This window comes from Strix aluco, chromosome 1 (assembly GCF_031877795.1).
Source record: "Strix aluco isolate bStrAlu1 chromosome 1, bStrAlu1.hap1, whole genome shotgun sequence".
Lineage (NCBI taxonomy): Eukaryota > Metazoa > Chordata > Aves > Strigiformes > Strigidae > Strix > Strix aluco.
In genome coordinates, this window is record NC_133931.1 from 33,669,161 (window position 1) to 33,695,763 (window position 26,603).

General features: G+C 38.3%; 1 protein-coding gene across 1 annotated transcript in view; it reads right to left on the bottom strand.

The window, feature by feature from the left end:
- The window catches only part of ZFHX4 (zinc finger homeobox 4), a 151,044-nt gene that overhangs the window by 98,612 nt on the left and 25,829 nt on the right, over positions 1 to 26,603 (bottom strand). The window contains exons 2-3 of the mRNA XM_074817191.1: positions 26,287 to 26,603; positions 24,671 to 25,173 (exon numbers count right to left, since the gene is read on the bottom strand). The exon at positions 26,287 to 26,603 is cut by the window's right edge and continues 2,307 nt beyond it. Of these exons, the coding sequence (XP_074673292.1) occupies positions 24,671 to 25,173; positions 26,287 to 26,603 (820 nt within the window). The remainder of the gene's footprint in view (positions 1 to 24,670; positions 25,174 to 26,286) is intronic.

The window sequence follows — 26,603 nt, forward strand, 5'->3', positions numbered from 1 at the left end:
GGAGAGAGTAAAAAACACTCTCATTTGTTTTGAACAGCTTTAGTTTAGATCTTTGGAGATGTCATCAATAAAAGTAAATGCTATTTTTACATTCTGTTTTTAATGATATTTGCATGTTTATTTTCAATTTATTCTAAGTTATTGTAACAATGTATAAGACAAAAATAAGTGACTAAGAGAATGGACATCTCACTTCTAATTATATTAACTCATTTAATGAGTCATATATACGGACTGATGCAAAGACAAATCAACTTCTATTTTCAGATCTCTGTAAAGCTGGATAAAAAAATCATTCCTGTTTTAGGTCAATGTTATTTATCATTGTCCATACTAGGAGCTACTGTACATTGCTTCAGAATAATAGATTTAGCTGGTCTGCATGCCAGTGCCCACTCACATACCCATGTCTGACTTGGGGATTAAAATAATCCTTATTCCCCTCCCCCTTCTACACACCTCTGGCTAAGACTAGAAATAACAAAGAAAAGACTCATTCCTCTAGGAAATTTGACTTTAAAAGGTCCATTACAGTGCTTACATTACAATGCTATTACAATTAATATTTACAATTAGCTAACTTGTAATACCAGTATTACTAACTACAGTTCTTTGCAGAGATATGTGAGGAAGATACAATAAAAACCTATTAAATGTTAGTTCATTCAATGAACAGCATTAATAGAAATGTTTCATTCTCATCTTTACTTTGTAGTAGTCTTGTTTCTCTTGCTATTTGGACTTTATTTGAAGAAGCTCTATTTGAAAGCCTTTGACTGTCTTCCACATCAGTTCAGCTTCCACAGTCTGCATAGCTTTGTTTGCATCAACATTTTTTGCTCCGTAGTTCTTACCACTACAGCCTGGCTGTCTGGAAAAAATGCATCTCAGTTTTCCCTTTGAGGTCTTTCCTCAAATAATCAGTGTGTTTTCTTCCTTTCTACTGGAAGAAGCTTTCCTATTCTGTTGGGTCAAGTAATACTTTTCCCTCTTACAGCTCTTCTTCAAGGTCCACTGACATCCTAAACTCTGGGAATTCTCCAATACATTATTAATGCAGAGAAAGGGGAAATATGGAAAAATGAAAAATACCATCCTCAACAATATGCCCCTCCCTAAAGAAGATTGATCCTCCTATTGCAATTCAAATCTTCTGCTCTCCCACACTCTGTCTGCATTACAGAAACCAGTAGTGCTTCCCAGGCAGAGTCCAAGTGCATGCTCTGCCGTCTCCCAGCTCTGTATCTGGACAAATCCCTGCAGTGCACCATCTTACCTCCACTTCCCCCATTCCCTTTCAGACCTGATTTCCACATACAGATTGGCCAGGGCTGGAGAGTTTCCATGGCAAGACCCAGAGAGCAATCTGGACACACCCTTGGTAGGTCTGGATTGTTTATTCTGATAATAACATTCACAACACTGGAGTTTGTCTTCCTAATCCTTGCTCAGAGCAGAGTGCACTGAACAATTAATAACAGCTACCACACAAAGCTAGAAGTTACTGCAATGCCAGCAAAACTGCAGTGAAAAACAGTAACCTGAGTCAAGCCACATCGCATGGTCCCATGTGGCTTCTGAAGAAACTAGCTATCACAGTAGCCAGACAGCAGATGCCCCATCCTCTTCAAAGAGGTGGAATAAAATTATTGTGATTCCTAAAAACATGGAGAGATGTGTAGTACTGAATCATAACTCCTCTTAGAATGATCTATAAAGCATTTCCAATAGTTGTCTGAGTTTAAAAAACATATTAAAAGTCTGTACGTTTACATGCTGTACTTAGGATATCAAATTATCTATGGAATAATGCTGATGAGTTATTACTCAAATGTGACTATGCAAGTGCACAGGTCTATGAATGCTCATCTGAAGGGAAACTTTTTGTCATGTTCTTTGAGCAGAAGTGAATTAATTAGTTGCCAAATGGCCCTTTCTGTCTATTGTTTGTACTTCCAAATTAAATAAACACTAATTACGATGCAGACTTCTCTCCCACGCTGAGTGATAAGTTGACAAAGAAAAAAAATAATAACCCAGACACGCAGATTCAGTTGTTTACTGCTGGAGTAGTACCTTGCCTTTGTGAGACTAAAATTGCCAATAGAAAGACATCTTATTTACATTTGAAACACTCAGTTCTTACATTCATTTCTGAAGTCTAATGCTGTCCTCTGAGAACAGTCACTGAGGGAGACAGAGAGATGGAAACATGGGAGTAACACTATAAATGATACTCTTGGCCCAGCTATTCTGACGTGCTGTCTGTGCAAGTAGCTAATATCAGATTCACAGAAAAGCAGGGTACAAACACAAGCCCTTAGAGAACCTAAATGAGTGTGCAGTGTGACGAAGGAGCCTTGTCTGACCCTGGAAGACAGTCTGTTTATGTTCTGACTTTAACAATAATAATAGAGAACCAAACGTTCTCGTATCTTTTTGTTTTAACTCACATAATCAGAAACATCATTAATGTTCATCCCCTTATCCTTCTCAAAAATCCTGATAAACTGTTTATCCGGATAACCCCCCACTGCAGCAGTGAATTTCACAGGCTGATTATTTACTGCAGAAAACAAGAGTAGCTCTGAGTTTCACTGAACACCACCTCCCTCTGCTATTACAGTGTCGAGTAAAGGGAGCACATGGCTGGGTTTCACTGTCTCCTTCATCATTTTATATACAGCCCTGAGCCATACCACCTTGTGCTGTGATTCCTTCAGATCTCACAAGCTAAAGCAGGGTCAGTACTTGGAGGGTAGATCTCCAAGGAAAACACCAGTGCTACAAAAGAGAGTTTCGGTAATTCATTGACGGTGCTCTCTGTCTAAATCAGTAATGAGTCAGTGCCCTAGCTTGGTGTTTAACAGCACCGTCCTGTTAAGAAATGTTTTCTTTTGGTTGAAACAAAGAACAGATTTCATAACTGCTTGTATTTAATAAAGTTATTAAGTGCGTGGCACATTTTTTTCAAAGGAGGAAGAGTGTTAAGACAAATGTCTTGGCCAAATTTCAACTCCTTATTAAGTTTTGCCTACCTACAGGCTATTCCCTGTGCAGTTTCACTTGAACACAGCTTTTTTTTTTTTTTCACCTGCCTTGAAAATACTTGCAGTGCAATGCTGCTGCACACAGTCAAACATGAGCTTCCTTCCAGTCTACCAGTACGTACATGAAGATGGCCCTATATGCACTTAGGCTAACATAGAATGGAGGAGCACTGAATTTAATTAACATTGTTAAAACATTTTGAAAGCCTCTGAATAAAGGCTTTACAATAGTGTAAAGTATTACCATGGTTCCTACAGTCTATTTATTTAGACTTAATAAGATTCCCTTCCCACACACACGCACACACAAAAGCCACCTTTTTTTGCTTTGTCAAAGTAAAAACACATTAATAAATAGTACTGATATCCAAGCCATCAAAATTTCTTTTTACCTAAGAACAAACTTTCCCACTATGAGCACCCTTTACTCCCTTTTTCCTGTAAGAATCTCAAAGACAAGTTCACTTTGATTGTGGTGGAATGATCAAAAATTAGAAACTTTGATCAAGAAAGCGAGAAAGCAGATTCTGCATTTGACAACCACGCTCTGAAAACACAAGCTTCTAGCATCTTTGAGATTAAGCCCAGGGCACTGCTAACTGATCTGAATTACATATGCGAAGTGGGGTTTTCCAAGAGAATCAAGGTCCGACTCAGCTAAGTCTCTATAGGTTGAAATAGAGTGAAACTGCAACTAGAAACAAGTTGTGAGAGTTGGAATAGGTCTGGGACAGCAGCCACAAAATAGTTGCTGTCAGAAGCACTGGCTAATGGACAGACAGCTGTATTTCTGACAGCTCAAATTTCCCAAAAGTTCACTTTTACCTCTCTTTTCTCATCAAATCTGAAAGCGGCAAAGTGTGAGCCACTACGTTCTGCATTTAGAATTAAAGCATCAGAAGGACAGCTGGAAAATACTGGATATACTCGTCTTAAATTCCTGAATTAGTTCCTTCCATGCCCCACCTCTTGGCTGTTTGTTTTCCATTAATTTCTACGAACTAAATCTGCTGACCTAAGCAAGGAATTTGTTTCAGAAACAGCTATGTTTAAATGCAAACTGCAGAATATCTGAGGAAAGCACATTCTGAATGTGTAAACTGAGCATTCACGAAAGAGCCAATTTCTAATGGTACATTTGCAATCAATCAGGGAACAGAAACATACCATGTGTCAAACCAAAATGAAGCAACAAAGCACAAAAGTTTAAATGTATTAAATACTGCAAATTACTCTAGGTTGAGCAGCAGCAGGACTGAGTGCAATTTTTTGGAAGGTATTTCTAAAATAAAAGAAATTGAGAGAAGCTGATTTGAAAGAAAAGCAACATCCTCCATTCATTTAGCACTCAGCCATATATAAATGACAAAGGCATGCTTAACACTCTTTGAGTTACCTCAGTAGCCAAACATAGAATCCAGCAAGGCTTACAACTGTGAGACAGCTACAGGATGCTGCCTAGTCCATTTCTACTGACTGTTGAACCCCACCAGCATGACCTCAGTTTATAACGTAGCTGGTATATCCAAACCCCAAGCCTGGCAAGATACTGAGTCAAACAATTGATTTTACCAATCAAGTCTGATGAAATAGTTGTGCAGATGAAAATCACCTGCATTTTGGAGACAGCCCCACCTCAACCACAAATGATTCTTCCATAATGGCCTTGGGCATATGTTGATCAAGAAGGTTGACAGACTAGAACTCAGCAATACTCCACATGGGAGCACATGAGTGCATCCACTGGGCTGATGAACAACCACCCCAAACTGTCCCCACTCCTGAGTCCTCCTACAGAAAAAGAATGGAGTCACTCAAGAGTAACTTCATTTATTGCTCTTATGGCCTTCAGCTATTCATCAATACCACTTTATCATCAAATGTATCAAGAGTATCCAACAGATCTACAATAATAGGCATGCCTCTAATGGTGTCTAAAGGGTAAAGAAAAGCCCTGATGCCTGTGTCATCAAGTGCAGCTAGTAGCACTCATCCTGCCTGATATCTTGCTTTTAAATACAGCAATTCCACATGCTGGGTATATTGAAGGGACAGTAGTTTCACCAATTGATGTCTGAATGTGTGGGTCAGTAGTTTCACCAACTGATGTCTGAATGTCCATATTCAGTCAGACCTAACTTGACTCTATCTTCTGCCAAGAAAGTGAGAGTAGGTTAGTGGTCCCAAGTCAAACTCTCCACATTTTTTCATTGTAATTGACTTCAAATATTCTAAAACATACATATATATTCATGTCAATAATTCATACAATTAGTTGTGCACATTAATATTTAATAAGCCTTCCACTAAAGGTTGAACAGTTTAAGTGACTGGTAATAGGAAACAATATTTATTTCATTGGTGGGTTTTAGGATCCTGAAAATGAAAGACAGAAAAAATCTGTTCCTTCTTATTGCTAGTACAGAATTATTCCCTATAGTGATTTGGCCAGATTAAAAATCAGCATTTAAATAGAAATCACCAATTCAAAAGGGTAGTTCAAATCTGGAGTGATTACAATGCTTTTGCCTGCCAGCTGTCTAGCGGTCCATCAGAAATGGTCTGGCACCCTCACTCTGTTTTTTGTTTGGGGCATAAGTCATCAAAAGTCACTATTGCCTTTATCAGGATTGTTGCTATCAGCAGAAAAGCCAGGAAGTGATAGCTCAGGTACCAGTACCCCTCCTCTTTACCCTAGGACCATGTTTGCTTTCAAGTCATTATAATGGGAGATTCTGCACTGATGCTCTGTAGTTAGCAGGTATCAGTTGTCTGCCCTTTCACTGCAACCTTGAGAACTAAAATTCATTACAATATTTTTTAAGAATCAATGCACAGATTGAGACTGAACTGTTTAAAGATACTGTTGAACTGTAAAAGACTTCTGAACATAGAACTGAAAGAAGCTCTGAGGATTTATACTAGGCTAAATTCATTTCAATGTGATTTTACATTTTGATCACCAAGTAAAAGTGACTTCTTTAATATGTTTTAGTAAGTTTTGATATGTATCTACCATTGTTTATTACAATGTTTATTATTATTTATAGCAGCATAACCCACACAAGTTCCCAAAGGGTTAATGCAACTAGATGAGCTGAAATTCATAAGCATAATCCTAAACAAGTGAGTTGAAGTTCTATCAGGTCTATTTCATAGCATCAGGGATTACTGCTAGCAGTCTAATCCTACTGAGCCTAAGGGAGGTACGTTGTATTGTATTTGAAATCCTGGCCAGGAAAGAACGGAAGGTTAAATGGGTGCCTTGCTCTGTAATCAAATATCACAGGCACTACTTATCTATTCAATGAACAACTAACGTAGAAAATCAATTAGGAAACAAATAGCTTCTTCTTTTGAATTTTTTTTACCTAACAAAGAGTGAGGAGTAAATGGTTTTATAATATATGTTTAACAAAACTATATCATACTATCCACTATAAAATAATTCTACACGTAGACTGTCAAACATTAACTAGAAGGCACAAAACACCCCATAGAAACTGCTGGTGGTTTAATGCTATTTCTTTAAATGTTAGGGCTATTTTCAAGGCTAGTGTGTATTCAAACAGCAGCAACTGAGCATCCTCTCGACATATAAAGCAGCATGCAGAAACTATGTATACAAAAATATTAACTGACTGCAGATAATTGGACTGTGCTCAAGTGAAATCACAAATACATATCCGGTTGTTTGTAACTGAACATCTTAAATTATGTATCAGTTGTGAAGAGCATTTCTTCAGCTGTGCATCATCTTTTGTTCACTTGGTTAAAATCCCAGGAGTACTGAAAAAGGCTGAAGCTCCTGCTGGTCTTTGTTCCCAGCAGGGAGAAGTCCCTTTTGGTGGTCTTGAGGTTAACACCCTACCCACCCCCCCCACCCCCACCCCCCCCATACCTGTCATTCTGAATAGACTTCACAGTCTGTGCACACAGACAAACAGCCTGACCTGGACAGCTAGCTTGACCCCTGAGCAGGAAGAAGATCACATCTGGTTATTAATATTTGGACATTAAAAAATGTAATCTTCAAGGCACTCAGAAAAGCAGGCTGGCAATTATACAATATGCACTGGATATCAGTCAGGGAGCACGTTAGCCTGATATATTATGTCCAAGAATTCTAAAACATTCATTTTGCTCCAATGAAGGGTTTCAAATACAGTCTCCTTCTGTATCTCTGAAAGCTGGTAAAAGAAGTTAGCCCAAAGCACTTAAGTCTTCAGCTTATCTGTTCTTACACTTCCCAATTTTTAGTCTGTTTTACACAGTTTTATAATGTAAAACATTTGTAGCTGAAAACTGATGTAACTAGGAAAAAAGGCTATGATTTGACAGTAGAGGAAGGCACCTGATAAATGGAACAAAACCTCTCAATATTACAGTTGTGCTAAACATGCCTCCATTACGTTCTCTGAATATTTTACCATTATCTAGACTTTTTAGTTCATTCCTTCTAGGCATCTGCATATTAGATGGTTTAAACACAGTTTATATAATTGGCTAAAATATACAGAAACACATTTATACATGCTTGTGATATATATTATATACACATGTATGTACACAAAGCTTTATATAGCATAGATTTAACAGTGTCATGTGTGAAATCTTAGTGTCACTAAAGTCAATGGAAAATTTATCTTTGCTTGAGTTGGGCCAAATCTTAACCCTTTCTAAATGACAACACAGAGTCTCATTGGGATATGTACTGAGAATATCAAACCCCTGGTCTGACACCTTTATATAAGCAGATAATTATTTCTATTTGCCCCACTGGTTATACCTAAACCAGAATGAAAGACCATGATCTGGAGCTCTTATATGCTGTATTTTGCTGGCATCCCAGCCTTATTGATGCCACATGGAAGATTTTAGATTGCTAGTGTGAACCCACCACAAGTCCAGCATCCTTCCAAAGAATGCTCTGACGGCTCAAGGTGCACTTCTATACCCATGATGTGGAAGTAGAGGAACATGTTCTTCAGAGAAATCTGAAGTCAGTCCTAGAAGATGGTGTCAACATAATCTCTGTGCTTGAAACAAGACCTAAAATTGTCTCCAAGTATAGTTATTATTAATGCTCCCAGCCCAGATAGCTTAAATCAGCTGTCATTAGTTTGGTTTTGCTGCAAACCACCATCAAGTCTTTTTCCTTGCTTCCTTTCAAATGGAAAAAATTTCCTTTCAAATTACGTTGGGCCAACACCCAGGATGGGCCTTCTACCAATGATGTGTTAATCTTATGATCTGTGAGTCTGAAAAAAGAGTTTTATAGCACTGGAGGTGGGAAGTTTCCAGCTTTCCAACAGAATGCTAGCACTTGTTTTTAGCTCTGATAGGCCTTGAGATGTCAGACCGTCAAACTGAAACACTATTATGTATGGAAAAGCTATTATAGGAAAAATGTAAGACGTTTCTAAAATATATTAGTCACAAAGTCACAGCAGTGTTTTTTCCCTTTAGTATTAGCAGAGCTTGGCTTGGTACATGCAGCCATATGAAAAAAAGAGTATTGATACAGTTAAAAAGTGCTCTACAAATTTCTAACATATTTTTCCTAATGCAAAATATGCAAGAGGTTCGAAATGCATGATCGTTTCCTGTGGGATGGTCAGCATACCATTTTCTGTCTTTATTACTTAAAACAACACGGCCAACTCAAGCTCGAGACAATAAAACCTTTATCCCACTCATCCCAAATAATTAGAAATGCATATTTGATAATGTACACAAACACTCACACATGTATACACAAGAGAAAGTGGGAAAGATTATTGGCAGAAAAGTGAAAAAATATAAAGGAGTTTGGAGCTTGGCAAGAGTGAAATCAGGCTAAGTGCTGCAGAAATGACACCATTCCAGATGTAGATGGCACTGTGAAAACAGACACGTAGAGATGTTGGTAAAGCAGCAAGAAAAAGAATGTGGTGAGGTGGTAAACACTGGCTGTACATGTGCGCAACTGAGGTTGCAGAGAGTAAACCATGAGGCAGGGATGACACTATACAGAGTCCTGAGGGAGCTGGCGTTTTGGAGTGAAATTCCAAACTTGAGGCAAGAGAGGAAATGTTTCTGACAGGTTGGGGCCTTTCAGGGTGGAGGCTTTCTGGTTTTAAATAGTAGCTGCTTGAAAAATGCTCACAAATGTGGAATAATTTAGGAGGAGAAACAGGCTATGAGTTGGGTGTCCTAGTGTGTATGCTCACAAAGTATATCATGGTTATCAATACCCAGTAACCTGTTTTGATCTGTAAAAGATATTTAGGAGGTGGATTTCAGTCCAACACCACACACTCTGTATCAAACAGGGGAGATATTTCGGTGAGAGGGAAAACACTTCCAAATTCAAATCCTCTCCTCTTTTTCACACCCTCTTTGCAGAGCAGTCTCTCTGACTCTTCCTTTGTAACTAGCCTTTTTTCTAGAGCACCAGAAACAAATGGAAAAACCCTAGAAATAAACTTCAGGAGAAAAACAGAAACAGTAACCATCAATTTCAGCAAGAAATTACCCAAATAACAGAACTTTTTGAACTGGATAATTTCTCACAGTGGTGACAAACCACAGTAGTCAAACCACAGGAGGGCCATGTCCCAGTCAATTGACAGAGTTAAGAAACACTGTCATTTTGGAAAACTCCTGGGCCAACTCCATTCTTGGAGTAACATTACCAAGATCAGCAGTACTACAACAAAGATGGATTTGGCCCATATTCTTCTGGTCTCTTTCCTCTCATCACCATTTTAATAGGAAACAAACTACTTTTTTAAAGCTTCAAACAAATTCTACAGAGGATAAAAAGTAACACAACCAGTAAAAAGCCTGTATTTTTCCTGTATCTTTGCAAATGTTTAGACTTTTGTTTAATGATATGACCTATCTCATACTAAAGAATACACCTCACAGACTCTTCTCATGCCATTGGCAGCTGAATATGTCATCTTTGTGGCAAACTGAGGAAATAATCCTCACCAAAAACTAAATGCTAGATGAAAAGTTGGGGGAATGGGGTGTGCAAATGAGAGCCTGCTATATGTTTTGGCAACTAAAAAGAACAATCAGTACTTGGAAACAACTGCAGTAATTCGTCCACCCCAGAACGCACTGACACAGCCCAGCCAGGATCCCTGCAAGGTGAGCACATGGAAATGAAGCCTACCTGAGCAAGGGATCAAAATACAGGACTGAAGTGACAGCTTGTGACAGCAGCCGCTGCCTTGCTGTCACAGATAAAAAGGTTCCAGCAGTCACCTGCATCCGCCTGAGCCAGCTCTACCCAGGAGCTCCCCAGGGCTCCCTGTGCGGGGGAGATTTCACTCTCATCACAGACACACTTACACGTGCTCCAGCTACTGCCCTTCCCCCCTGCGTGGGGTGGGGTGGGAAGGAGAGCCCATGCACAGCAGGCACTCTGCCCAGCCGGGGACTCCCTGGCATGAGCACAGTAACCCTGCCCTCCCCCACGGCAGGGAACTTGCATCAAATCTCCAATTTCTTTTGCTCCATTAATGGCAGAAAGGGAGTTGAGCCAAGGTTAGAGAGGGTTGTCCTGTGACTGTGTGTTTGTCATACATTTCCTTTTTTCAAGTTTTCTCCAATGACTAATACCCTCTTTAAGAGTTTCAAACAGAAGTAAACTATTCTAAGATGCAAACTGCTGGAGATAGTGAGAACCATTTAGAAGTATTTCATTTTACGGGGGCATAGGAAGTAAAAAAGTAAAAGACCAACAGTTATTTACTTTAACTTTCCAGAAAGAGGGAGGTGGGAGACTCTCAAGTATTTCAAACCTAATTTTGTGAAAAGATATTCAATGAGCTACAGCCAAGATAAATGCATATCAACATGCCTCTTTTGCTTTAACTAATTAGCAGTATTACAGGGTTCAGTAGTGACATTTCAGCAGTAATTGATCCTCTGATGCAATTTTTTGCCTATTTCAAACTAGCCAGTACATCCAGCCGAAAGGGCTGTGCAAGGACAGAGGCTGACAGTCAGCACAGAGGAGCTGGTCACCGCCTGAGAGTGACTTTGGACCCCAGGATGCTAAACACATGCAATCAACAGGAGCCACTAGCACTCAGCATTTCTGAATATCAAACCCCTAATCCCTTCACTTTTAACACTTCCTTCACCAGTGGCAGGTAGCACAGCTAAGTCAAATTTAGGTGGCAACTGCCCTGAACTAGTGTTTGTATAGACTCATACAGGGAATTGGGAACTTCCTGGATCGCTCTGAAATTAGTATTTAATTTCAAATTTTGTACTGACTTGGTGTGGAGGACATTTGGCTTCATATTTTCACATTACTTCACACTACGTACAGGGTAACTTAGTTACTGTATATTTCTTTCTTTTCTAAACTCTAATGTGGAAGGTTTTAATGTCAAGCAGCATGAAGGCCAGAACAATCCAAAAGTCAACACAGCTCCCACAGTATGAGTTCAACCACAACAGACATCCCATCTGTATTTCATGGTGTACCTTAATAACAATCAATAATACATTAAAGTTAGCACTGAACAGTATAAAAAGAGCACACTACAAAGAGTCCATTTGAGTTATGCCTCAGCCTTGCAGTTCACATGCAGAAATATCTTCTGTTTTGCACCAGAAAACTAATATCTGGGGTAAATATTTGCAGATATATGGCTAATTAGCTATTTCTGTTCTTCAGGCTCAATGGATAGTTAACTGCCTACGGATATTTGCACCCTAAGTCACTATGTATAGCAATAAATGTGGGAAAGCAACAAGAGGAAGCTGTCTGAAGAGACAGGCAATGTGACACAGGGTTAAGCTGCATGCTTCTTACCCTCACTCTCCTAATATTATGGGGAAATAATTCTTCTATAGGATATTTCAGAGCTGGAGTTTTTCCCTCTCAGCTGACTAAGCAGGAAGTGGCCTAACCACTCAATGTAGGCACCTAACACAGACACAAAAAAGTCACAGATTAGAAACTGACAGAGACAGAAAACAAGCTAGAGGAACTAACCGGCCATTTAACAGAAAATGGGTCTTCTGACATCAAACTAGGACTGATCTTGCAGAGGGCATAAACAAATTCATGTCAGTCAAGACCAGCCAAAGAACGATCAGGAATGCCTGAGAGGTTTAAAGTTAGCTGAGCAAGCATGTGAAATTCAGTATTGACAATTTAATCCAAGAAAATATATATTAGAAGGATTAATTTGAACCAATCAAACATGTTACTGGTGTCTAAGTTAAATATAACTGCTGTAGGACATTTGGGCATCAGTATGAAGGGGAGCGTGGGAAAAGACATGTAATGAAAGGCAACGTATTTCCAGAACAGAATGCAATAGGATTTGTTTAAAGCAGATTATATTTTTGGATGCATCAGGCATGGGACAGTAAAATCATACAGCTCCACCGAGAACAGTGTGTTCAGTTCTGAAATATCTGTATATCTCCCAAAAAATTTAGCAGGGGTAGGAGGAGTTCAGAGATCAGTGATGGGATTAGCAGAAATGTGGAAAAACTTCCACTAAAAGCAACACTGAGTATATTGAAATTCTTTGATGTATGAATAGTGTGAGTAAAAGAGAGACACAAAAGATCATAAAATAATCATAAAGATTATTATGAAGATATAAAGATTATATAGAAAGATCACAAAGCAAATAAGAACACATGATCTTTTTTGTTCTGTTACCAGACAAATAAACAAGCAAAACTCAGTAACTTCAATGAATGACAGAAATTTTTAAAAGCTGAAAAATTATATTTATATGCAGGTTAAATCAACCTGTGGAACTCCTTCCCACTGCATGGGATTGAGCCAAGAGTTCAGTCTATAAACCAATTTGATATCTGTGTACGTATATGACTAGCCAAAGACCACTTTTTGGAAAAAGAAAAAAAGATACTTGAATTCATATTATATTAATCCATTGTTCTTTAAGTACAGAGGACATATGAGAAGAAAAAGAATTTTCCTGTATGAACAACATTATTCTGTATTTGCCCATGAAAGATTTTTTTTGCTCTGCTCTGAGAAACAATTGTTGTTAGCCAGTCTGTAGCAAAGAGATTAGATAAGGTGGACTAATGGTATAATTTGCTGTGATAGGACAATGACTGTATACTTGGCCTATTAATGCGTTGTTGCTTCTAAAAAGGCATTCTCTCCTGTTACAGACAGCAACTTCAAGATGGGTACTTGACTAACTTTACTTTCAATGGAGTATTTTTCATTAGGATAAGTTGGAAAGATATCTCATGATTAAGTGACTCAGAAACAGCTCCAAAGAAGAAAGAAATATTCTTTACACCCAGACCAAATCCTGATAATTTCAGCCCTAAAAGCATCTATAAGAAAATTATGAGTAACTGAGAGAAGGAAATTAGAACACAAATGGAAATCCAACCTTTAGTACAGCAGCACTAACATATACAGACTTTTGTACAGTATTACAGCAGGTGATAGTAGCAGCCTGGGATATGTGTGGACACACATAGTTTTAAATTCTGTTTATGCTCTTGGGATGTGTACAATTTTATAAACACACACACCTGCCTTTTTGCTTCCCTCCACTGCACCCCCTGTGCAAGAAACCCAGTTTCCAACAACTGTGACTTCCTAACACTAGGGTTGGATAATATCTGTCTCTCTGAGTTCTCATGAGCATCAACAACTTCAGACTTAATCTCTAACTCATTCCTCCCAGGAACACTCTATTAAGCACATGTGCAGATAAATATAGGCAGACAGAAGGATAGATAGATATTTCTTCACTACTTCTTAATATCTGAAGAAATTAAGTGGTATGCTGAATTACATTTCTATAAGGTCCATTTAGAGTGCCAAACATATAGGGGGCCAACCTCTCACTCACCTCTGCATGGTTAGAGACACATGTTCTTTTTTTCCAAGGCCATGCTCTGTTTCCTAGTCCAGACAGTATTGAGCTTACCTTCTAAATCTATTAGGACAAACAACTACTAGAAGTAAAGGAGAGGCATTTGTTTAGTTCCTATTGTGAACACATGAGGCACAAAGCCTTAGTATCTTCAGAACATAAAAGCTGAGCAAACTGGGATACAGGCTTGAAATCTGCAACATGAGATTTCAGAGTTCTCCTTTTATTGATTACCAGATCAACTCTCTTCCTCATCATAAAAAATATTACATACATACAGCTCTTCAAAACCAGCATAGCTCTTATTCTTTGTATACCCCAAAATGCTTTAGGTAAATCTTATCATCTGTTTGATACTTCTGAGGTAGATGAGGGCACAGAATTTAAGCTGTTCAGTGGAGAAGTCATGAAACAAAAGAAACACTCTAGGAAGACTTCTGGATTCAGATCCTACACATAATATGTTGAGTCACAGATGATCTCACAAATCTATTTTTAGTATCTAACCAAAGTATCTAACTGAGAAAGGATTTTCTCTTTCTCAGAAATACCCGTCAGGAGTCCTAATGACTGGTTCCAAAGATTTTAATCCCTTGAGTTCTATAAGTCACAGAAATTCAAATATCATGAAGATGCTGGTGAAGCCTGGCATACTATAAGAAATACCAGTGGATATAGGAACAGGGAAACAGAGCACATTGACAGCATATCCAATTCATTATTGCCTATGAGACTATCTTAGCAAGTCAAAAATTGACAAAGGATATCCACAACTTCGGTACACCACCTATTTCTGAGATGCAAGTGCAACAGGGATAGTCCCAGGGACAAATACAGTAGTGCTTTCAAATCTGCCCAATGACACTAGGTCACAAATTTGATAAAATTAGTCTTAAACTAATTTTTGTGGCCTGTGATCTTTGTCATCTGACAGCTGACTTCAGAAGATCCTGCTCTGATATATCCCAGCATGGTCCTGACTTCCTCCTGGGTCAAAGTTTTTGAGTCACAGAAGTTCTTGGACAAATAAGGACATAAGGATTTCAGAAACACTTGCAGTTTGGCCTCGTTTTTTCCACCAGCTTCATTCTTCCTAATTTCCAGTCATTCATTAGCTGTGTACATATCTGCAAATGCCAAAGGGTGTTTTCAAAATAGTAACATCTAGATACTAAAAGCTGTCTCATTTCAGTAGTAAAGCAAGCCTTTTTCCATGCTCTCATCACTAGCAGACACAAAGAGCAAGAATACCAAGATCTTCCTTAGACTTTGTTTCATTGTTCTAGCTGTAAAAATATCGAGCTTCTGGTCATTCATAGAGTGTTTATTCAATTAGAAAACTTCAGTATTTTTGCCTCAATCTATTTCCCAGAGAGCAAGTTTTTGTCTACGTTACACAGAAAATAGGAACATTGTTGTTTGAACAGAATGAAGCTGCATCAGTGGCAGTTCAGATCAGGAGAAGGTTCTTCACTGAGAGGGTCGTCAGTCACTGTAACATGCTCCCCAGGCAAGTGGTCATGGCACCAAGCCTGTCAGAGTTCAAGGAGTGTCTGGACAACACTCCTAGTCATATGGGTTAATCTTAGGTAGTCTTGTGAGGAGCAGGGAGTTGGATTCGCTGATCCTTATGGGACCCTTCCAAGCCTAGATATTCTGATTCTCTCATTCTGTGAAGAAGAAGAAGGGTCTTTCCTTCTCTTTTGCCATTAGGGCCCAGAGTTTTGAATTTAGCATAAGGATAACATCAGTCATACCTGGTATGATACTTGAGCCAGTTGCAACTTTCCAGGATTTCCCATGGAAAACATCTTCTTAATAAAACAGTCTGGAGACAACTGACCTCCCTCACTCCCCCAGCCAAGGATGGCTATAGGCCCAATCACAGATTTGGGATGTCAGTGGAAATGTCCCCAACATGTCATACAACTTTAGAATGAGATGATATAGACCATTGTAAGTGCTTGTTAAAGTTCTGGTAAGAGGAGTTTCCACTATAAGCCTTTGCTTTAAACAGGGTCATCACAACAAGATTGATCTTGAACTTTCTCTGAATAAGGGTAACCTATTCTTCTATAAAAAGTTTGGGCACAAACTATCCCTGAACAGCAGATTCTGTTCTGCTTTTATCTGTAGAGGTGGCTCCATGGTTCTTTTCTCCAGGAGCAGTGCAAGGAAGCGGTGTATGTTCTTCTTTGGGAGAGTTTACAAATAAACACTCCTCTTTGGGCAGACTCCTGGATACTGTCCCCATATGCTAGGCTGCCTGCACACAATCCAGCAATAAACTAGTAGTTTTATAGTCATGTATTTTAGACATGTGAATCATGTTAACAGCATGGTTTGATTAACACTCTAGGACAACAGTTTTAAATAGAAAAAATGACATTTTTTGTCAGGCAACTCATGTGGTCAAATATCCACTCTTGGAATAAGATTATTACCGTTCATGGCTCCCATTAGCAATATGTAGTTTTGTATTCATGCATATAAGCAAGGAGTATTGCTCATACTCTGCGTATATGACAAAACCATATTTTTTCTGTTTTTGTCACTGCTACTGCAGTAGGATGCCCCAGGCATGGGAATCTGCACACTTCAATCATTCAAGGACTACCTTTGCTCCATTTTTGTTTCCTCCAATGCCCCCTGCCTTTAAAAGCTAAAGATTATCTTAATGTCTTCCCTCCCATAGGGAGGGTAGCACATACAGTTTCCCCTGAGGCTATGGTGCACAACACTCTCTGTATCTGTCTGCTGAAGAACTGCAGGGTTGGCACCTTCTGCTGCAGACCAAGGGGGTCATTTCCATGACATCCTCCTTCATGCTGTCCACAAAGCGAAGGGCTTGCAGTTCTTAGAAAAGCTTCACTTTCTTTATATATCAGCACGAGGATGTACAATCATTATTCTCCACTATCTGCTTGGATTAAGTACACCAGCCTAACAGACAGACCACTAGGATCAAAAACATTACAAGCTACCACTGTAATTTATGTTTTATTAACGTAAAAACCCTACCCACATTTAATGTAATTACAACCACAACCTATTTCCTGTTGCACTGTATTGTATTTTGTCCACAAACATACATATGGAATTTTATCCAGTAAAATATGTCTCCTGCATTGTGCCCAATTCTTGCTAAAACCAACAGAATTGGTATTATTCACCATTTCACACCAGACTCTTCACTACTCTTCCTTACAAAATCTGACTGGAGCATTGCTCCAGTGGTACTCCAAAGGAGAAAAAAAATAAATGCAGAAAATGAATTTGTCTGTCTAGCAAGGTGACACATATAGAGCCAATAGAGTCTCAAAAGCTGTGTGTCAAACAGCTCAAAGCTCAGACCTGTACATATGAGGTCTCTAAGGTTTTATTCCCATCAACCCTCTTATAATTTCCCAATTCTGCCATTTTGTCTGGATGGCCTGACAAACACATGGACCAAAGGAAAGTTTCTCCTAAATCACTTAGCAAAAGCAATACCAAAGCTGAAGTACACATAGGCATGTCAAAATATGGCTTTCCTGTCATGTCTCAGTCTTTTTTTTTAGTGCTCATTCTTAAATACATGGAAGAGATGATGGAGAAAAATCCCACCTGGGAGAGTCTGGTAAACTGTAATTACAATTTTAGAGAAGACACCTGTAGTGAGTTGCATAATATCAGCTAAAATCTCCTAAGGGTAACAAGAAAATCTATGTTGCAAGGCTGGGAGGGAGTGGCTGCTAAATCCATGGCTGCAATCTGTTTATGCACATATACACATGCACTCACGTTGACATAATACTCTTACATACACTATACACTCCAACTCTACTTTGAATCTCAGTCAGAAATAATTACATATTTCTCTTAATGTCAGAATGAAAGAACTCCAGGCACAAAAAACAGCTGTTATACAGCCATTTTGTGTGTTGAGCATACTGAATAAATGAGGCTGATCCTCTCTATGCCGCTTTTCCTCTTCTCCTTGCTCACTCTTCCTGCTCTACAAGAGGAGCTTTGAGCTCAGGCTCCACTGAGGAGGTTGTGCATTGCAAGTCGTGTCCAAATAGTCTGGTACACCCTCACTCAGGACAGCATTTCAGTGGAAGAACACAGGGATTCTCTAAACCATGATTTGAGAGCACCTTTCTGCTTTAGCAGTATACCATAAGCTGGATACAATGCATGCTACTTTTTACAAGGGCCATTATGTAGGACTACCTGAGAGCCAGGCAACATCTGAATATCAAATTAAATATACATGAAACAGAATGTGAAAATGGTATCTCTACTATTGTATTCTAAATTTTATATAAAAAAGAATAGGTTTGAAATTACTATTCTGCTAGCCCACAAATTTTTGGGTGGTTTTTTTTTTAAATAAATGTACTCTCTATAGTGTATAAGTATATACAGTAAGCATATATGTTATGTATAGCTATGCACAGCTGACTACGCAATGTGTTCTTTGAACATTCATTTCTCTTTATACATGTAACCTCAACAGCATAATCTGAATTACAGTAACTAAAACATGTAGTGGAAATTAAATTTCATAAAACATTTAAAACCTTAAATGAACATAAACCTGAAAGTACTATAAAAATTGAAATATCCACTATCGTGAGTTTTATGTTTAGCAACAAATTAGAATAACTTTTATTTATCATTGAAAACAGCTTTCTTCACCTAAACAAACAACAAGAATAAGATTAAGCAAAACATGTTTTGGCTCCTCAGATGTGCAGACATATTCCAATTTCCTTTCCTCAATGATTTTTATGCAAATCAATGCTGCACAATCTCCTGACCTCTTTTACCATCATACTGGGACAATGACAGTTCAATAATTGGACTGGCACATATCTAGGATATTTGATTTTAAATTAAAAAGTTAGTGCAGGACAATTGAAATGAAAGAATGTGACTTTCTGTTAATTCCAACTGATCAAGTATCAACATTTCATGCCAAGTAGAGTAAAGCAAACAAAGTACTTGGGGTTGTTAGTCCATTCGCCCCTGTATGCATATACTTCACACCCCCCACCTCAGTTGTTAATTCCTAACAACGATGCTTTCATCCAGAACAAGGATAATGAGAAAAACCCAAGCAGTGTTCCTTGGGGAACTGTTACACTAAAAGTTACCTAAGGACTAAATCCCACTTGTGCCTCCTGCACGTGATAAAGATGAGGAAAGCATTCAATATCCCTGGCTGATTTAAAATCCAAATATGCAAACAGCATTATGGAATCCAGACAGACTATTCTGCTTCACTGATGACAGAGGCAGAAAAAAAGCTAGTCTAATTAAGATTTTGACTTTGAACCAGCAGAGAAGTGGACACTTCGTTTTAAAAAAGCGGTGCATAACCCCAGCTGAAGAGCAGGTGCTGCACGGTATTTGCATTTCCTGCAGAGGATGCTAGCTAGCAGGACCAAGCAGTTGACCGTGAAAATTCTTGGCCCTAAGTGACCCAAGGACAGACTATAAATCCATCCTATAAAATATAGTAAAAGCCCCATTTGTTCTTCTACCCTTTCAATATGTGATGCTATACATTTGTGATTATCTCATTTTATTGGGCTCTTTAGAAAGCTGTTTATGATCATTTGTGGACAAAACAAAGGCTCATTGTAAACTCTTTTTTAAATAAGTTGGAAGGTCAATATGAAACAAAGGGCACCACTTTCATGACTACTACATGCAAGCTATGCTTGTGTGTGTAATATTACAATGCATTTCAGCAAAGGGATGGAGTCCTGGCTAATTACAAAGCTAACATATAATAGTATTGCATTAGCAGCCCAAGAAATTCTTATTGAATTGCATACATCTGAAAATAGAAAGACATGCTTGTGCTGAAACTTAGTTATCTTGGCAAAAACTGTGAGGGCCAAATTCTAAGAAGACATAAACACAAAGCTCTGCTTTACGCTTCTGAGGATCTAATTCTTTGTTTATTCAGATAACATTCATCAGATAAAACTTACCATTTGGATTGACTAATTTGCCTTATTATTTATGGTATCTAGAGCTAAGTAACACAATTACTACTTGGTTTGTGAGTAGGAAAAAGAATACTGCTGATCTACAAATACAAGGTCTGAAAGAGACAATCAGCATGCTCTGCCAGGTTAAAAATGTTAATGCTGTTGCATTCCACCCTAGGCAAAGAAGACAAGCCTTTTTCAAGGACAGTTCTGACTGAAATTCTTTTTTGTGGGTTCAAAGTAAAACATTATGGTAAAAAATGAATACAGCTTTGTTTGTTTCTTCAGTCATCGTTAGCAATAGACATAAGGGTATTCTGTTTTTGAGCCCATATGGAAAGATCATCAACACTTTCTGCTTCTGGGTCCTTTGCCAAAATACCATATCCCACATGCCTTTTACCTTAAAACATAAAAGAAAAGGTGTTGTTCTGGTCAAATAAAGAAATAATTTTTACTAGCATACGTCTAATGTTAAAGCTGCCTAAATCCTGCCAAAGACATTAAAACACCATCTGCAAAACAGATTTTCATTAAATTGATCAGTTTAAAGTTAAGCAGCTAGGCAGATGATGCTTTTGAGCTAACCTTTAACCTTTAACCTTCTTAAACTGAAATCAGGTCACTCCTTTTGGGTAATATCTTTGCCGTTTGTGAACACAAGAGGTAAAGTGATATATCCAAATTGAACTGACAATCATAGCATTAATGGTGTTATGGATCAATATTTTGTCAATAAAGGGAAAACCAAGGTAGTTTTCACACACCTGAGTATTTGTCTGCTAACTGCTGCCTGTCACTTTCCCTGAGCTCATAAATAGTTGCATATATGAAGTAAACTGCAGTAAATATCCAATATAAAAGTATCATATATTAAAGCTATCATCAGCTAATTTAATAATATTTTTTGATAGAGTGACTTCAAATATTTATTTGTGATTAGAAATTGATCATGTCACTCAGTTACTTAGTTAACTAAAACTTCTTTTCAGCTACTCCGCTTTACTTTGCAAAAAGGCTACCTTGTATTTATTTATTTATTAAAAGTATTTGGAAACTATTCTATGAGCACAGGACATGATATATTTGGTCCCCTGAATCAAAAAGCTATTTGAGTAGGCTACAAAATGGCTTCCTTAAGAGCAGTTCCAGTTATATGTACTTTACATCCACGGAGATAGATCGCTGTCCCCCCTCAGCTTCCCAAAACTGCAGAAGTTGAACACTTCCTCCTGCAGAATGGAAATGCACTCTGTTGCTATAGAGGCTTTCTCTGTTTACTTGTGGAGTCATTGAATGCTTCTTGATGGATGCTGTGAAGGATTTGCAACTCTTCTGTGGTTTAATTTGCTAATATCAAGCTCCACAATTCCAAATGTAAGTCTTTGGGAAATTCATTTAGGCCAAGCTGAGTTCACTCAGGGTAAGGCCGTCTTTGTTCTGGTTCCTAGCAGCCCCATTACCGACGGCATTTGAATACTGCATTTCTGTAAGGAGCAATCAGGCCATTTCTTTTTTAAATAACTTAGAAAACAGCTAAAGGTTTCACTTTGCCACATTTAGAATCTAACTCTAAAAGTGACATTTCAGTACTGCCTAAAATTATACAGCTTCAGAAAAGAAGCTCTGATGTTCATGGTTGCTTTAAAAGCTACACTTATGAAAAGACATCCTTTTATTCCATCAATAGTTATGCACAGGAAGAGAAATCAAGCTGTTACGGCAACATTTATAAAAAGAAAATTCACAAAACAATAACATTTAAATAAATATAAATGACTAAAGAAAAAACTTTGAGGTACTTGACAAAGCAAAGGAACAAAGTCACAGATTCTTTTTCTGTGCTTTCAGATGGTTTTAGTATTAAAGTTTTTATTGCCAAACCATATTCACAGCACCTTAATTTTAAAAGAGTTAGAGGAGCTGCTTGAATATAAACACAATTCATGAATATTCGATATCACTCCCAAGGCATATATCTATTATTCATACAAATTAATGTTCTTTTTTTCCTTAGGTGCTCTAGAAGTTTATCTGATGTATCAAGAGAAAAAAGTTTACAACTCTCTTAGTGTCAACAGCTTCACCAAGACCTGACAAAATTATCAAGTCTACTAGCAAAGAACTTTACAGACTTTCAAAATCTCATTTATTTCCACCTTGAGGCCTGAATGTACACCCACAATTAAAAGTAAAGTTTTCTGGGGGATGTACAGAAGCATTACATTCTGTTACAAAGCACACACATCTAGAAAATTTTGGTTATTTGGGACATATTGTAGTACTGCCAACCACAAATCTCAAAAAATAATAATACTAATACCTCAATTGACATTTTAAATAAGTCATTCCTCTCCTTCAAGTTAACCTTAAAATGAGATTATATAAAAATCTTGTGTGTGCACATGTACATGCTATCTCCCTTCTGAGAGATGTTAACCCTAGGGGTTCAAATCTCCAAGCTTCTCTAAGAAGTCGTGAGGGACAGAAATTTTTAAAAAACTGAGATTCTCACTAGCAATCCTAGGGACAAGTCTTTAAAACTACATGTATCAGGAGACTTGGAACCCTATGTTTACCAGCAGTACACTTTCAATTGTCCTTCTGTAGGACATGGAGCTTAGAGGGTGTCTAAGAGCTTATGCATTCCTTCTGCACTGGGATGTCTTTCACCCTGATTCAGACTGAACTTAAAATGTTAGGGTGTCATCTGCCATGCATGGTAACTTCACCATACAGGTGCTACTGAATTGCTCAATCTAACAAACCAGGATCTGACAAAGCAGCAGGCTCAGTGGCAGGACATTTTTAGTCATGAGGGCTAAGAGCTGAGACTCACTCCCTTAGTACGCTAAATCAAATGTTTTGTGGGACACGCTGAAAACCCAAACATATTTGAAGAAGATTTCTCTAGGGATTGGAGTGAGTGAAGAGACAGTGCTGTTTTGAGTAGATAGTTTGCACCTTGCCACTCCATAGCTATGCCTATAGCTTTATTTACAAAATAAGCAACTGGTGTCTTATTTTCAACAGTGTCTAACGATTTGGTAGTGAAGTCATCTGAGAAAAGCCCCCTCCCTTCCCATCTCCCATTCTATCATTCCTCTCTGTGATATGGTTTGCAGCAGCATCTCTCTGAAAGGTGGCATTACAAAACAGATCATTGAAATAATCCAGGTTAGTACACAAAAAAAGAGATGGGGACCAACTATGTTTAACTTTGATCATTTAAAAAACCTGACTTAGAAGGTGGCTCCATAATCAGCATAACATCCACTTCATGGATGACAAGGAGCAAGAACTTCGGAAGATAGTTTTGCTGCAGAGGCAGGCTAACTGTGTCACTAGACTCTCAGCTCTTTTGGCACTTTTCAAAACAGGACTTTGGATCTTTAAAAACCAACAACAAACAAGCACAAAACCCCCAACCCTTAGAGTTAAGGAAAAATGCAATTTAAATAAAATACATTATTAAATTAGCAGAGCAGCCAGCAGTGTGGAACAATATAATAGACCCAATCTTGTGGTTTACTGCCATTTTTGCCCATAGCAGATCCACCAAGGTTACAACTATCAGGTTATAACATGAAAGTCCATCTTACTGCCTGCGCACCCTGTGTTAGCTCAGAACAACCGTTTGAACATGGTTGAACACCAGCATAATATTATTTCTTGCTTAAACTAGAGATCTGCTGAGGCTTTTCTGTATTTGTTCCATGTGTACACATTTTCAACATGATTAGAAAACCAGCATAGTTGCTGTAATCAGCGGATGACTCCTGATAGTTTAGTTATCACAGATTTCTAGTACAAATCAATAGATAACACTTGCAAAATGGATTTTCTAATCATATTTAGAGCTTGTTACAGTGACTAATGGTTTGCAATATTTCCTGAATTTTTATATCCCCTAGACAAAAGAAGTTTTTAATAAGTTACAAAGTTATTCATCTTGGAAATGAATGTGTTATATTTTTTACATGAACCAAGACAATCAAGCCAATCCAGTAAACACACTGCAGAAAATAAGTTACCCCATAATTAGGGTTTGGAAAAAGTCATGACAAGTTGTGTAATAAATGGTATTCATCACTCCCACATATTCATTATATCCACATAGTTTTTTCCAGTAAAGATAAAAATATAGTTGCCATTCTACTAACATATTTATCTACACCACACCCTTTCATGTTTGTGAAAAATCATTACTGGCTTGGAAAAGAAGGGCAGACAAAAGGATGACAGTGCTTACTTTCAAATATCCCTGGTAATAATATGGCATATTGCATCTGCTTGCTGAAAATACCAAATTAAAATAACTTGGCTGTGACAGATTACGATTGCACATATGCCAGAAAGTTATCTCCTTCCTTATTCACGGTATGGAAAAATCATCATTCTCCATAATCTCCATCAAGCTTCTGATCAGAATGTAATGGACAAAGTCTGAAAGGATTATAAGAGATGTAAAACCCCTCTAGTCATTTATTATGAGAGAACTTTTTTAAAAAACTTACTTTCCCTGTGTTCACAAAAAGTGTATCCTAAACGGGCCCTCGGGTGAATCATCACGATTCATCAGGAACATTCCTCCCTGACTAGCCTGCATAGGTTTTGTTTAATTGTAGACATGCTCAATAAACATTTACTCTGCTGATTAATCAGTCTTGTTCTATTAGCACTGAAACGGTTAATTTCCTCATCTACTTGGTGCCGACTGAAATTGCTGTCACTGGCTTACCTTGTACAGTTTCAGGGCTGCCTCATGCCTGTGATTGGTAGTATGTAAGCGCAATTTATCCACGCTGTTGGTGTAGTAGTCACAGGCGTTACATTTTAGGTGAACTGGGTTGCCAATGGCAATACACTTCAGCCTCCACTCATTAGTTTTGCCCCCTTCTTTAATGTGAGCCACCAGCTGATATTTCTGCATATGTTTGTCAGTCTTGCAGTGGAGCTGGAAGTTCGCTTTGAGCTGAGTGTTGTAGTTACAGAGCTTGCACTGGTAGATGTCTCCAATTACAGCCCTCCACTCCTCTTCTGGGAGTGAGCGTTCACTGCTCACATGCACACTTAGGGCCTCCAGGCTGTCAGAGGTGAATTTGTTGCAAACAGCACACTGGAATAGCTTCAGCGCTGGGTCACTGATATAAGGTGACAGTTCTCCTGCAGTAAGGAGGGACAGGTCATCACCCATTAGCTGACCACTGGCAAGCCGGATTTCAGGCGGCAGCTCATTATTTACTACAGGAAAAAAAAAAATTAAAAGGGAAAGTAGAGACCAGCAAGCATAGCACACACAAAGGAATCCGTAAAATAAAGCCTTGACAAGGAGTTTGCTTTCTCTAGAGCTTAAACTATAAAAAGCTGTAATAGGATTGAATCAGGATCAATTACAATCATCCCTTTCAACTTCTAAATTCCCTCATCAGATAGCTTTAATTACTCCTACTGGGCATGATGTCATTCTGGAATTTGTATTTTCAAAGGCATGAAAGTTGATCAATAAAATAACAAAACAGTAATGCTTTTGTAACTTAAAAGCCTAGATTAACTTACACAGCACTAATTGTAGTTTTGTTATATCCTTTAAATGATGCTGGAGGTAGGTCAATATATATATATATCTACAATATAGTAATTAGGATAAGCATATCTATACTAATTTAGCTACTTTTGGTACCAGATCTCAGCATTCCTAATTTTAAAATACACCCAGTGAACAACACTGGGACAATTTAGGTACGTCAAAAGGAAACATTAGAACTGAACAAAGTTTGAGAACTCTTTTTAGTACAATTCTGTACCATTAGGTAACAGATTGACAGCACACTGCTCACACATGAGCATTTGATTTCAATTTGCCCTCCTCTTACACTTGGAATACAGACAATTTGCTAACTATAAAGGAGCATTGTCAGGTAAGAAAGAAAAGATTGCATTCCTGCCTGAAAATGTTGACCTATTCAGATAATTAAAAACTGCAGAAAACAGAGCTGCCTTTATCTTTCCTAGTTTGTTAATTTGATAGTGCCTCATTACATAATCAATTAATTTCATTCTCTACCTGTGGATACAGCACACAGGGGTGGAGGAGAGGAAAACAGGGATGCAGGCAGTCAAAGGGCTGAAGCAGAGCCCACCAGGGCAGGTGGAGTCCCTTTACCACTTTCTGCTTGAACTTGTAATGCTCCTGTCACTCCTGCAACTATTACCTAGTGTATGACTATTTTAGCTTTTACAGAAAAAACTTGATGCAAGATGACGAGAAAAACAAAACAACAGGTTTTTTTCTTCAGCTGGAGCACTGGTACTTTAAAGTGACAAACCAATATGAGAAAACAAAGAGGTACTGACCAAGTCCCGGTGCCAAAGCCGCAGCTGTTGCTGGATCAAGCTGGAATGGATTGATCATCATCTGTGGGTCTGCTGGATTCTCCAGTTTCATTCCAGTCAGGCCTATGTTCTGGGCTAGGTAGTACTGGTAGAGTTCTGCCTCGGCGGGTGCAAGGCCTAAGTGCAGGTTGTGCTGGATCTGTTTCATGTTCTGCTGCAAGAGCATCATATTATGCATGTGCTTCTCACTGGTCATGTGAATGCGGAGGTTCCTCGCCACATTGGTTTCGTAGTCGCAAACCTCACAACGCCACGTGGGTTTCTGTTTTGGTTTAGAT